The 14,061-nt window shown below is 44.7% G+C and overlaps 1 protein-coding gene across 3 annotated transcripts in view; it reads right to left on the bottom strand.

Annotated features, from left to right (window-relative positions):
• SEC23A (Sec23 homolog A, coat complex II component) overlaps positions 1 to 14,061 on the bottom strand; it is a 57,118-nt gene that overhangs the window by 22,528 nt on the left and 20,529 nt on the right. For all 3 annotated transcript variants that reach the window (XM_025201409.1, XM_025201411.1, XM_025201402.1), the window contains 5 exons: positions 9,079 to 9,159; positions 8,232 to 8,321; positions 3,409 to 3,515; positions 1,257 to 1,410; positions 502 to 579 (listed from right to left, as the gene is read on the bottom strand). In XM_025201409.1, coding sequence (XP_025057194.1) covers positions 502 to 579; positions 1,257 to 1,410; positions 3,409 to 3,515; positions 8,232 to 8,321; positions 9,079 to 9,159 — 510 coding nt within the window. The remainder of the gene's footprint in view (positions 1 to 501; positions 580 to 1,256; positions 1,411 to 3,408; positions 3,516 to 8,231; positions 8,322 to 9,078; positions 9,160 to 14,061) is intronic.

Raw genomic sequence — 14,061 nt, 5'->3', positions numbered from 1 at the left:
GGTCTTTGGCCCCCAGTGCTCCTTCCTGCCATGGCAGGGGGTCGGACTTGATGATCTGCTCAGATCCCTTCCGACCCTACCAACTATGAAACTATGATCCTGGATAGACCTTGTCAGCCATCTTCAGATCCACAGATAAGACAGTCATGGAAGACAATCATCCTTGACTACGAGAGATTGCCAATGATAATGAGTACCTCAACATTTGAGTAAGATAAAGACCCTTATTATGCTAGGACTCCATTATGCTAAGCACTGCAGATATATATGGTAAGAAGATCCAAAAAGGAAACAAGACAAGAAGCTTAAAGAGCAAAATCACATGCAAGTTTGTGAAAAGCTGGAAATAGACCTGGTCTTCCAACTCTGATTCCCAGTCAAAAGCTCTATTTGCCTTATACCAGACTGCCTCTTACATCCATTCTTTATCCATAATCATTCACTTGTTGTTTACTTTCTTATGTAGAAGGTGTCCGCTTCTAACACCTTCCTTCTACTCACCTGTGGATAAAGTGAAAAAGTTTCTGAAAACCTAAAGGAACTTGGATCATCCTTGTGGTATTCTCCAAATTTCTGACACTTAAATAAAAGGAAAATAAAAGTATAAGTTAACACAACAACTTTGGTTATATCATTAGAATTTTTTCAAATTTTTCTAATACATATCAAATGTGAAGTGTTGAACCTTTACAGTAAAAATGTAAATTAGAATAAAGCATGAAAAAAATGTTTTTGGCAAGTAGTAATTTCCTTTCATATCACACTGTAGTATGTGCTTTTTTAAATGTTACACAATTAGACAATTACTGAAAAAATATCAATTCAGATAAAGAAAGTTGCTTAGAACAGTCGCTTCCATACTTATGGAAGAGACTAATAGATAATTAATCTTATAAGGAAGTAACAAGGGAAAATTCAAAGTATTCAAGACAGTCAAAGATTTTTTTAAGAAATGAATATTTAAAACTGCACACACAGTGCACGCAGAAGAAAAGACTTAAGGTCCGATTTCACCTAAACCAGATCTTTAATCTTATTCTAACCCCTTAACAATTGGAAGCCTCACAGTAGTGACTGTGTGCTAATTTTATTTTAATTATTTAAATTGGAAATCTTGATTAATTCTACATTCTGCATAGATAAGTATTTGGTCTCTCTTTACATAATAGTTTAAGATAACCATTGAATACAAGTCATTTAATAATGTAAACTTGAAGACACCCAATTGATTTAATAAATAGGGACACAGCTCTTACCAGTCGTATGAGTTGCCTGTCCAGCCACCTAAGCACATCAGGTCCTTCTTCTGTCTCTGCCCTATAAACTGCCAATCTAGCCATAAGAATAGCAGCTGCCTCTTGGTCAAAAGAAGCAGCTATGTTTTGGATCTGTGTCTGTGCATCTGCCCAGCTGCAAAAGAAAAGCAGTTGTATAGAGAGTCATCCAAGCTCAGCAGACTCTACTGAAACTGAAACAGAGAGCAGTATCATAGAAAAGTCATGGAATTTCAGACCTCATCTGGGGTGAGCTTAGAGGCTCTTTGCTGAACCTTCCCTCTTAGGAATTTTCATTGATTATATAAAAATGCAAGCACTGTATGTCACGTATAGCCCCTGATGCAAGGTACATCTAGTGTGCAATTAACTGGTTAATTGTACAATAAATTGAGACATGCTACACATACAAAATAATTACTGCACAATAAAATGGCCAACAAGCCATAAAAATGACCAATGAGCTGCAAAGTCCTTGCTTGAAAAACATAGAACAGTTTGTACCTGGTTTCTATCAAGCTTTCATTTGAACATATCATGTCACACAAAAGGTGATAGTGTTTGCCCAGGTCCTCAGGCATCCCAGGGTAGATGTCTCCCTCTCCCCACCCACTTCCTGATAGGGGAGACTCTCTGTGACTCTTAACCTTGCTGACCCAGGCCAGAGTAGCAAAATGTCAAGATTCACTGCCCTTCCTTCAACCAGCTTTCTGTCTGCTTCTTTAAGACTGCCATTAGAACTTCTCCATGAAAGCCAGAGTGTAAACACGCACTGAAGTAACATACTTTACTTGTCTGACACAGGGAAAGATGGGGGAGGAATTTGTTCAGAAAGCTGGGGGCATGACAAGGACATATACAAAAGCACCTAACAAGGTCCCTGGAGAGTTTGAGCCCTGCTGTTCTTGGCCCCTTTCATCCCCACATCCTTGACCCTTCACACAGGTCTTCCCAGTTCTGCACAAGGGTTGGGTTGCAGCTTCTTCAGTCAAGTGAAGCCCAGCTGACAACTCATTCCCAGCACAGCTGAAGAGAGAGATGACAGCCCCTGGTAGAAGCTCCCCAGCTCCACTTGCTGGAGAGCGCTGGCAGAGAAAGTTTCCCAGATTCTTCTTCCCCACTGGATAGCTCATCCTTTGAACATGAAACACATTACAGAGTGTGACAGTTTCCATCAAGTGATATTATCTGTTGCTTGTGGATCTTTGTGTCTTTATAAGTCTTAATTTGACCTGTGTAAGGGGGGGCGGGGAAGAGATCTGTATGCTAGCAGTGTTTATTGGTTTATTGAACACTAAAAATATTTCACTAATATATAGCACAATAAGAGAAAATTAACCTGACACCCATAGTAATGATAACTGCCACAACCCCTTTGATAAATGACATCTTCCTACAAATTAACCATACTTCATTAATCTGTACAACACTAAAGAAAACCAACACTCCTCAGCACAATCAACTGCCTCTATAAGATTTGGTGCCCACTTTCTAAGTAAGGTAATGGTGAAGCTAGTTGAAAGTAAGAAGTTGCAAGTGAACATTTTGGTGGGAGATGAATAGTTGTACTCTACCCCACAGATCAAAGTTGAGCCAGATTTTAAGGTGATTTTCCTCCTCATTCATAGCCTTCCTCCATCCCTTCAAGCAGACTGTATTTGCAGAGAGTCTTTTCTTTGATATTTAGCTCAGCCTACTTCTGCTTCTCTCTCAGATCTGAAGAATGGCACCTGATGCCTGAAAGCTTGCCCACCAGTTCTCCAAACTATACAGTTGGTCCAATAAGAGATAATCACGGAGATATCACAAAAATCCTTGCCCCTAAAATAAGGGACCTTTGGGATTATTTTACCACCTGAACAACACAGACCATAGACTTTCACTAAGCAATTCATGTTCCAGGTAGAACTTCAGTCATTTTGGGGCATTTCAGCCTGTAGCTTCTTGGATACGGAACAATTCACAACACACCAGAGAGAAAACGCACACAGGATTCAGAGGGACCATCCTTTCCTTGCCACATACACTGTACATCCTAAAACACTGAGCTGGTTAAATAACTGAAGATTATTAAATGAAATACAAACAGGTGCTGCATTGTTTTCTGAATACATTAATCATAAATAAAATTTACTTTCTGGCAACGGTGGTCACTCTGATACGTCTCTGCCCACTTGAATGCTGATACTGAGTCACAAATTGGATTGCACCACGTCCACCCTGAGGAATCGGAGCATTGTGCTGGGAAAAAGAAAAAAACAACCTAAATTATTATTTTTTGAATTCATGATTTTCAGTCAAGCTTCTGATTTTTTTGGTACCTGACTCATAATATTTTAATGCTTTAGGGGGGCAATAATAAAGACTACATTTTGGGACACATCTTCAATTGCCTCAGAGGACTATTATATTTACAGGTAAAATCTGTTAACAACAGATTAATCTGAAACTGGTTATGACATGCCTGAGAAACATTAACAAGTCATCTACAGAATTGCTTGTAAGTACTGTCAATGTAAAGCACAACAGGAAAGTGATCAATGTCTGATAAAATACTTCTTAACTGTATTGTATTCTTTATGAAAAGGGATCCTTATCTACCAAGGAATTGAGGGAGGTCTATTTTTTAAGATTCCAAAAGAAAATAAAGGAACCCTGAACTGCTGAATTTACTGGAATCCAAGACATGGCTTTTCCCCGCATTCAACATGGGGAGGATCTTGGATTTAAGTACTGTCTGAGGCAGGCGGCTGAAGCAGCTCCAGCTCAAATTCCGGCCTTGACCCAGGGGAAACCATGTGAAGGGTCATATTGTCCAACTTCCTGCACTAAATGTATTACACCATGTATTTAATTAGGGTGGAGATCAAGTTCCAATGCAATTTAATGAAAGCAGATTCTGTACAAGCACTGAAATCTGAGAGGTGTGACATTATATTTATGCAGCAATTAAACTATACATTAATAGCTTCACCCACCATTTAAATACAACAGATGGTGTTGAATGAGGAATCTGTTCAATATTTTAAAGTTACATTGTTACATAACTTTTTAGGACAGGAAGTGTGGAATAATGAATCCAGTTGCAAATACAGGCAGAATTTAAGGGGCTAGAATTTATGTGGCAGTTACTTTGGTATTTATATAGTACAGGGGTCTCAAGTGGGGCTGTATCAAGTCACCCAAAATGATGCCTGCTACATGCACTATGTGCTGGCCCCAGCCCTATTTGTTGCATGTGATGCATGGAGCCCACTTGGTGCAGGCTGCAAATGGCGTGGGGCTGGTCTGGGGCATGCTGTGTGGGACTGTCCCTCTAAGAGAACTGGCTGAGATCAGCTGTTAGTTGTTGTAAAGAGTAGTCTGCAAAACACTGCTAGAGTCTTTCATGAAGATAATAAACAATATTTGCTTTTATAAAGGAAGTGTATAAGTGCTGTTATACACTTCCTTTATAAAAGCAAATATTGTTTACATGCTGCATGCGGTGCCCGCACTGGAGAAGTCCTGCACACTGGATCTAGGGACAGGACAGATGAGGTCCATAGATGGGCTACCCATGCCAGATCCAGCACTCAGGGCTACTCTGACACAAGTGTCACATGTAGCATGTGCCCCAGATGCAGCCCTGTACTCCACATGCTACACACAGCTAAAGCTGGTGAGCACTACATTCAGCACCAGGGAGACAGTCTTTTTGTTCCCTGAGAGAAATAAGAAATTAATTTTCTCCTACTTGAAAAGCACAAAAAACTTTATTTACAGATTGAAATAACCTTACGTCATTGGAACAGAATTTTTTACCTAGACTGGGGGCGGGCAAAACAAAGCCCATGGGGTGTGCACTTTTACCAACCTGCGGGGCCCCCAAACACATTTTGCTCTACCCAGCCCTGCCCACAAAGGTGGGAGCAAGACACCCATGTGTACACTCACCCATGTGTATCACGGAACTCTACTGCCTGGCTCCCATCCTTGTGGGAGGAAGCTGCTGCAGCCCCTGGGGACCTGCTTCGCTTCCCCAGTCTCCTGCTTGCTCCAGGCAGTGGGTAGGGAATCAGTGGAGGCAGGGCTGGATCTGGGAGGGAGCACAGAGCTTGGGGTTGTGGCTGGTGGCAGCGCCAAGCCCGCGCCCAGGGGGCAGCAGCAGTGTGAAGCTGGGGTGGGCACCGTGTGGGTGTGAGGAAGGGTGGCGGGGGGATCCTTCCTACAATTCCCTCATGGCGCACAGCCCTGGCAGGCGGTGGCAGCAGCAGCAAGTGGGGCGCTCAGCATGGCACGGCTCCAGCCAGCACTGCACATTGCAGCACACAGCCTCCACCCAGACATCTGTACTGCTGGCACTCTCCGCCACTCACATGCAGCCCCCACACTCATCAGGCACAGTGCGGGAAGCCCTATGTGCTGGAGCCAGGTGCCTTCCATGCTGGGGCTGCGCAGCACAGAAGAGAAGCCAAGCCTCAGGCTGGACCTGGCTACCTTCTCCACCCTGCAGAGGAAGGCGCCTGGGGCTTCCCTCCCCTGCAACGCAGCCACAGCGGGGAAAGCAATAAGCTCCAGGCTGATGCTTCTCTCCAGTGCTACGCAGCCTTGGCAGGGAAGGCACCTGGCTACAGAGTGCGGGGCTTCCCGCCCTGCTGTGCAAATACAGGGGCTGCATGTGAGTGGCGGGGAGCATAAGTGATAGAGGCTGCGCCCCTCGCTGCAATGTGTAGCACTGGATAGAACAGCACCCCGCCAGGAGCCTGCACCCTGAGCACCCCGCCTGCTGCTGCACCATGGAGGAGTGTAGGGGTCACCCACTCACCCCCCTCATATGTTTTTTGTGAACGTTTGTTCACCAGAGTGCCCCAAGGGACGACGACTAGGTCGAACGGTCATAAACTACTACAAGACTGTTTCAGGCTGGACATAAGGAAGAATTCTTTCTTATCCGAGCCCCCAAGTCTGGAACAGCCTGCCACCGGAGGTGGTTCAAGCACCTACATTGAACACCTTCAAGAGCAATCTGGATGCTTATCTTGCTGGGATCCTGTGACCCCAGCTGACTTCCTGCCCTTTGGGCAGGGGGCTGGACTCGATGATCTTCTGAGGTCCCTTCCAGCCCTAATGTCTAATGTCTATGAAATACCCACAGCCTGCCCCAACCCCCCAAATATACACAACCCTCCCAACATACCCTATGCCCCCTCACACAGCCACACCCCATCACAAATACCCCGCATCCTATCACACACCCACATCCCCCCACACATGCACACATACCACATACACACCACACACACCCACACCCTACCATACATACGCCCCCAATATACAAAACTAAGAATTTATTCTTGAGTTATTATGCAATCACCTCTATATACAGTACACAAACACAAATTGTGATAAAAATATTTTTTGTAATAAAATTAAAATGTTATGGTAGGTATTTGACTTTTAGTGTATGATTTGAGGTTTTTCTGGTTCTAAGGTGGTAATCCCCTCTCCCAAAAGGAGTATTTCTGGGGGGTAAGGGGAAGAACTTCTGGTGGCAAAGGTCATGGGCTAGGGGGTGGGACTTCTGGTCACAAGATGGCAACAAGGTAGCAAGGCAACTGTCAAGGGGCAGGGCTACTCAGGCAGCCCTTGACAGTTCACCAAAACTCATTAAGTAGCCTCCACCCAAAATAATTGCTCACCCCTGAACTAGACCTAACAACAAAGACTGAAACTTTAGGGTACAGACCGAAGTGACAATTTTTGCTTGAACTGGCCACACAAAGCAGTCTATAAATGTGACCAAACACAAGTGCACAGCTGCACACAGCTTCAAAAAATGGTTGATCAGGTGAAAATCTGACCCCTCACTGCATGAAGTATCAGATAAAGACGTTTCAAAACTTAGCATCTTTTGTAACTTGTGTCTTCCAAGCTCCTAGCCTGTTGCTGTTTTGAGAATGGGAGGGAGGAAAGACAGCAGAGGAAGTTCAGTCTGAGGGTTTTTCAGCCTCCCCAGAGCCCTCCTGAGGTGGGGGGGGTCCAATTCACCCACCCCACCCTTCAGCAGCAGCCGGGGAGCCCCAAAAACCTTTCTCCTTCCCATTCTGAAATCAGTGACCACTGGCAGAGAGCCTGCCCCTCACTATGGGAACCTGGATGCAGGCTCCCAGCCCACAGCTGGATTCCCCTCCTGGCTGGAACCAACAGTGAACATCTGTTTGGTCTGGGGTAATGGTGTAACTCAGGATGCTTTGCAAAAATCGTTCTGAGTTACAGCTGAGAGCTGCACTTCTGCCTGCACCTTTAGCTAGCAAATGTTCTATTCCAGCAAGTACCACACTGACTTTTGTGTGCATATGAAGAAACAAATTAGTACTCAGGGTACTAGAAGGCCAGAACTAGAACTGTTGAATTTAATCTAACAATGCATTTTAAATTCATAATATTATGGAGACTTGCCAAAAAGTTTATAAATACCAATTATTATTATTTTACTAATACGAAAAAAATGCATAAAAATGTATTTTTATTTAACAATGATAATATAAACTATCTTACTTTCCTTCCAACTACAACATACCAATTTCTTTCCCATCAACAGATTTTCTGTGCATTCGGTGGCAATGCAGTTAAAAGTTTTCTAGGATTTTTTAGAATCGTTTTAAAATGGTTTTACACTTGAACAATACACTCAACATTCCACAGCTGACAAACTTGCATTCGTTTCTCCACCTTTTGATATCTGTCACTGAGAAAATGAATTACTGCTGGCACACTTTTTATAAAGAAAGTCAACTCATCTTACTGAGTAGACACCAACTAATTTAGACTCTATCATTTGAGAATGGCAAAAGACTTGTATACAAGTGGAAAACATTAAGGAAACCATAAAAACAATTGATTGTAAGTAAATGAATCTGAAAGGCTAATTACAAAACTATATTTGAGTTTGTTACAAAGAGAAACTTTCCTTACCTGATTGACTACCTCAAAGTAGAGTGCAAGAGTTGTAGTGGGATTAAGTCCGCAGATTTTCCACTGGCACGTACCCCCAGTTCCAATCTCCTGTAAACAGATTGTACATAATGCTTTGAAAAACATAAGTATTTCTTTGTTATACATTAATAAAGCTACATTAATAAAGCTATAGATGTAGGATTAAGATACCTAAAATATTTTAATAGTGCTACACTTCTTGCCTCTATCCACTACAGGCCATTATTTCCACTGCTCTGTAATGGCTCTTCATCACAGCTTCTATCAAAGGCTGCTTACAGATGTAAAAAAAAACAGCGCTTTACTTTTAAACTTGGCACATCCCTGTGCCTAGCCCAGTGCATGCCCAGAAAAGACACTGCATTAGTTGCACCTGGCTCGCCCAAAGTCTGTATAGATCAGGCACATCAACAAGACTTTTTTGGTGCTTTTATCTAACAGCTGATTGCATCAGGTATTAGATAAAAGCACCAAAAAGTCCTACTGAAGCATCTGCTCTATACAGATACTGCAGAGCCAGGACAAACTAACACACTGCTTCTTCCAATAAAGCATAGCTGTTAGGGGCTTTTTGGGAGGGAATGGAGCAGAGTTCACATCTGTCAGCAGCCTAAGAAGCAACAGAAGGAGCCATCATGGTGCTTCCCTAGACAGGCATCTATCTGGGATGGTTACAAATACAGCACCCTACATTTGTGCAAGAGTTTGGTTTTAAATACACAATCCTAGAGTCCCCCTCCCAATCCTGTAACTCTACATTTCTGTCTAGAATCAGAAATTATTTTGCTATCCTAAATTATATTAATTTAAAACAAAGTTGACTTACATTTTCTGACACACAAGGTCCTTTAGAATTGAGGGAAACACAGGGCCCAATAGCTCCTGAAATTTTTACTTCTCTTGAAGTCTGCAGATTCAAAAGCAAAATATGTAACAGATTAAGGTATGGTTACATGCACTTTAAACAATGATAAAATAATAAGAATTATTTTTTTAAACTCTTCTGGTAGGCATTAAGTTTTTCTTTGATACCTTTAGAAAAAATTATAAATATATTGGTGTTACAGAAACAGCATGTATAGTCACTTTAAGCACATTTGCAGCAACAGATGGTATATCTGAAACTACAATATGTTTATGAATACAAATAGGATTACACATGGTTATAAATTAATATAAAGAAAGCACAATATTTTTAGACCCTTAAGTGCCCCAGAAAACATATTATGTGAAGTGTACAGCACACAAAATGCATTTATCATTAAGACAGACATTAAAATATTCTCAATCTGATGTGCAAATTGAGGGGCCACTGGACAGGCCATACTGATTGCATAAATATTACATCAAATTCACATTCTCTGTCTCCTAGGCTAAGTACTGTTACATCTTGTAACTTCAATTCAGGCCTTGTACCAGGTGTTAATTCCAGACTATGACATAGTTACTCCTTAACCAATAACAAATTGGTGGAGAATGCAGGCAACCAGGTAAAAGTCACTGGTAAGTGATTGAGTAGAATGAGTCTGTTGTAATGCTTTTGACTAACTATAGCACTAAACTTGTAACTACTAAAGGCTTATTAAATTTATTATTGGTTAAGTAATAACCATGCCCTAGTCTTGAAATTAATACGTAGTACAAGACCCTGTAACAGTACAGACTCAGGGATGTTAGGGGGAAGTTAATTTTTCTCAAAATGGCTGCCCAACATCACATACACCAGGATGGGGGGCTCACAGGGGAGTTCGGAGTCCAGCAGGCTGGCGGGAATCAGAGCCAGGTGCACCCCATGAGGAGAGATGGAGCAGGCACGACCCATGGGTGGAGTTGCAGGGCAAGCGCAACCTAAAGACGGAAGGGGGGGCAGGTGTGACCCACAGGGTTTTACTGGAATATGGGATTAATTGGAAGAATCAGTGGGGTTCATGGGCTCCATGGGGGTGATCAGGGGTAACTTTTAGCCCCCCAACCCCTCCAGGCAAACCTACACCCCCCCCTTCCCTCCCGTCCCTCCCTGCACCAGGATTTATTTGCTCAGTTCTGGCAGCGACGAATGCTCATAAATGTGACTACACCCAGAGCATCTTGTGGGATGGGGGTTGAGAGGGCTACCTGGTATGGGGCAGGGGGCAGAGGGAGCAAGGGGCTAAGGGGTCGCAAAAAATAGCCCTGTGAGGGGGAGGGGGTAAAAAGAGCATCCCTAGGGCTGGGGCCAGTGGCTGGATATCCCCAGCCCTCGGCTGCTTAGAGGAAAGCGTACAGAGGTTCCATGCACCAGTTTGACCTAAATCAAGCAAGTCTGATACTACATAGAGCCAGGTTTATCCTAACCTGAATTCTGCACTTTTTAGACCAATCTGTATGACTGAAACTTCTTTACAATTACAAGTTTAAACTGATTGCTGGTCACTAAGACCAGGTCTGTAAGAGTAAGGTTGGCACTGGGACAAGCTAAATTTAAATTGGGCAGCCATTCTGAACCCAATTTAACCTCCCCAAATGTCTGCACTTAGCCCTAAACATGCTTTGGTAAAAGCAGCATCTAATGCCCCAAATGATTATGATATAATTATACTGTACAAAGACATCCTTATTTTTCAATAGCATTAAGATTTTTCTGTTTGCTTTCCAGTTTCAAGCCAAATTCATAACTATACTTGTGCAAAACAAAAGGCCTGATCATCCTTGGAGGATCTGTAGAAAGCTACAGTATGTATATGTAACAAATTGGGGACTGTATCTTCACATTATTTATGAATTCTCATAGTGGTTAAGAAATTGCTGCATCATTGGATGTGTCAGTGTATGTGGAATCTGCTATACTCTGCCAGCAATGTGTCACAAGTCTCCCAGACCAGGAACAATGGAGGGTCATTAAAACCTCGATAGCTTCCATTCGAGTGGAAGCAGTTTAGAAGAATAGGATAGCTGATACCTAGTAAAGCCAGTGCAGCCGAATCTGCCTGCAGGAAGAGGTTTTGGAAAAGTAGAAAATCCCTGAACAGGGGAATAAAACAGATCAGGCATTAAAAAGCACGGAGCCTGAGGGAAAATCTAACACCACAGTGGAAGGTTGTCCAGTCCATCCCTCTCATTTACACATACCAAAATCCAGAATTATTGTGGTGAGGCTGCTCTAGGGACTCCCCACTGAAGTTGTTCTCAAATCCCCAGCCTGTTGGTGAGTGGCCACTGGGGATGGTCTCAGAGTTATCTTGCAGTGTACTTTCAGGTTTGGAGCATGCAAACAGGAGGGGGCAGGGCAGAGCACTGCTCCAGAACATCTTTACTGGAACATGCTGCAGCCATGGCATAGACTCAAGGTGTTGAGGAGGGAAAGCCAAGACAGACTTACAGAGATGCAAAAAGAAAGGGTGGAAGGAGTGCTTTCAGAGCTCCGGTTGAGGGTGTGGCTAAGGAAGCAAGAAACTGGCTGCACTGAAAAGACACTTGGAGAAGCCATCTGCTAGAAAAAGACATCTTGGACTTCTCAGGGTAATAACAGATGTCACATTTCTTTCTAAAGAAAGCTTTTTGTCCTGGAATAGAAAAGCTCATTGTCCTACTTTAAGAACCTGTGAAGTATGCCAGATAAAAACTGCGCTCACCATCTTTCAAGGACAATTCAAAAAGGATGTGGAGAAGCTTGAGAGAGTCCAGAGAAGAGCCACGCGCACGATCAGAGGTCAGGAAAACAGACCTTACGACGACAGGCTGAGTGCTATGGGGCTCTTTACCCTGGAAAAGCGCAGGCTCAGGGGTGATCTGATGGCCACCTATAAGTTTATTGGGGTGACCACCAGTATCTGGGGGAATGTTTGTTCACCAGAGCGCCCCAAGGGATGACAAGGTCAAACAGTGATAAACTACTGCAAGATCGCTTCAGGTTGGACATAAGAAAGAATCTGTTTACTGTCCGAGCCCCCCAAGGTCTGGAATAGCTTGCCATCGGAGGTGGTTCAAGCACCTACATTGAACACCTTCAAGAGACAATTGGATGCTTATCTTGCTGGGCTCCTATGACCCCAGCTGACTTCCTGCCCTAAGGCAGGGGGCTGGACTCGATGATCTTCCAAGGTCCCTTCCAGCCCTAATGTCGATGAAACCTATGAAATCTATGACAATGGAGGCTCATAGCCATTCATTCCAGGGACAAACTGGGTGTAAAGGGAGGGGCAGCTTCTCTTTTGTCCCAGGTTTCAACTCAGAACTGACATTGGATTTGAGGCACTTCAAAATCATGTTGCCCTTCTGACAATTAACATAGATAAGCCAGAAACTACATACAATTGTCCCAGATAAAAGTGATGGTACATTTTCTCTAGCATACTTCACAGGTACGTAAACTGGGACTTTTAGCTTTTTTTTTTTTTCACCCTTAGAGGACTCACCTAGGGTTATAGACCTACCAAATGCACAATTTCAAGGAAATTATGAAACTGACAGTCTCCTGTAAAATATCCAGTTCCCCATGGAAAAGCATGGAGAACCAGCTATTTTCAAAAAGCCGGCAAAGAGCCAGCAAAAAGTTGTCTCCTAGAAGGGCAGGGGTATGCCCCACCCATCTCCAGTTCCAGGATCTGGAGCTGGACCCCCATGTGCCTGCTGGGAGTGGAGAAGGATGGTGCAGCAAAAGCAAAAGGAGGTGCAGCACAGTGGAGCAGGAGCAAGAGGAGGAGCTGCTGCTGGAGGTAGGGAGTACAGAGCAGCATGCGGATAGCTGCAGCCGCCCAGGGAACAGCCCGCTGGAAGCTGCTCCTGCCCCAGCACATGGAGATCCAGTTCCAGCTCCCCGGAAAGCAGCCAGGAGCTGTGGCAGGAGCCACCACCTGGCTGATGCTGCTTGCACGCCCACGCAGAACGGCATGGCATGGCACGGCATGGTGCAGCAGGGGCAGGAGCAACTTCCAGCAGGCTGCTCAGAGGGTGGCTCCTTTTGCTCTTACTTTTGCTCTTGCTGCACGCTGCACCACTCTCAGCAGGCACATGGGGGTCTGGCTCCAGATCCTGGAACTGGATGCGGGGGCCACAGAGCAGCACCCGGCCAGGGTATAGGCACCAGCAGGAGCGTAGCATGAGCTGCCCTGGTGCAAGCGAGCAGACCTCGGCTCCATGAAGAGTGCCAGGGCCCCAGCTCCAGATCTGATGTCTGGAAGCTGAAACCAAAGCCTCGCATGTGGAGTAGGAGCCACCTGGCTGAAACTGCTCACCCAGCATGCCGCAGCGTGGTGCAGCAAGGCACAGCAAAGGCAAGATCACAAGCAAGAACTGTTGCTGGAGGCTGGGGGCACAGAGCACCACCTGACTGCAGCTGCACCAGGAACAGCCCCAGCCGAATCTGCATGCTGGCCGGGGCCCAGCCCAGCAGGCACCAGCAAGAGACTAGTGCAGGCTGCCCCAGTGCAAGCCTGTGCAAATCAGCTAGTGGGCTGAATCCTGGGGGCTTTGCTCCACCTTCAAAATGGCAGCCCCAGCCATGATGCGACCAAGAAAAATCGGGGGCCCCAGCCACGTTACAGCCATGTAATTCGGGGCTGATCCACCCCGGAGCTCGTCCGGCTGCTCTTCTTTGAAGCTGGAGAGGAGAGGAAAGGCAAGGAGAAGAGAGGAGAGGCTCTTCTCCCCTTCCTCCCACATCACCCTCACTAGCCAGAGCCTGGCAGCACGGGGAGGCAGTTGGGCGTAGCCCAGTGGGGGTTGATGTGACACTTGTAGTAGTACATCACACTTTTTCGTTTTGGCTCTAGTGCCTGTTCTTAACCTGGCAGGAGAAATACCATGCATCTGTGTCCATGAAAGCAGTTTT

The sequence above is a fragment of the Alligator sinensis genome, unplaced genomic scaffold (genome assembly GCF_000455745.1).
Source record: "Alligator sinensis unplaced genomic scaffold, ASM45574v1 scaffold280_1, whole genome shotgun sequence".
Classification (NCBI taxonomy): domain Eukaryota; kingdom Metazoa; phylum Chordata; order Crocodylia; family Alligatoridae; genus Alligator; species Alligator sinensis.
This window is presented reverse-complemented; position numbering and strand designations above follow the sequence as displayed.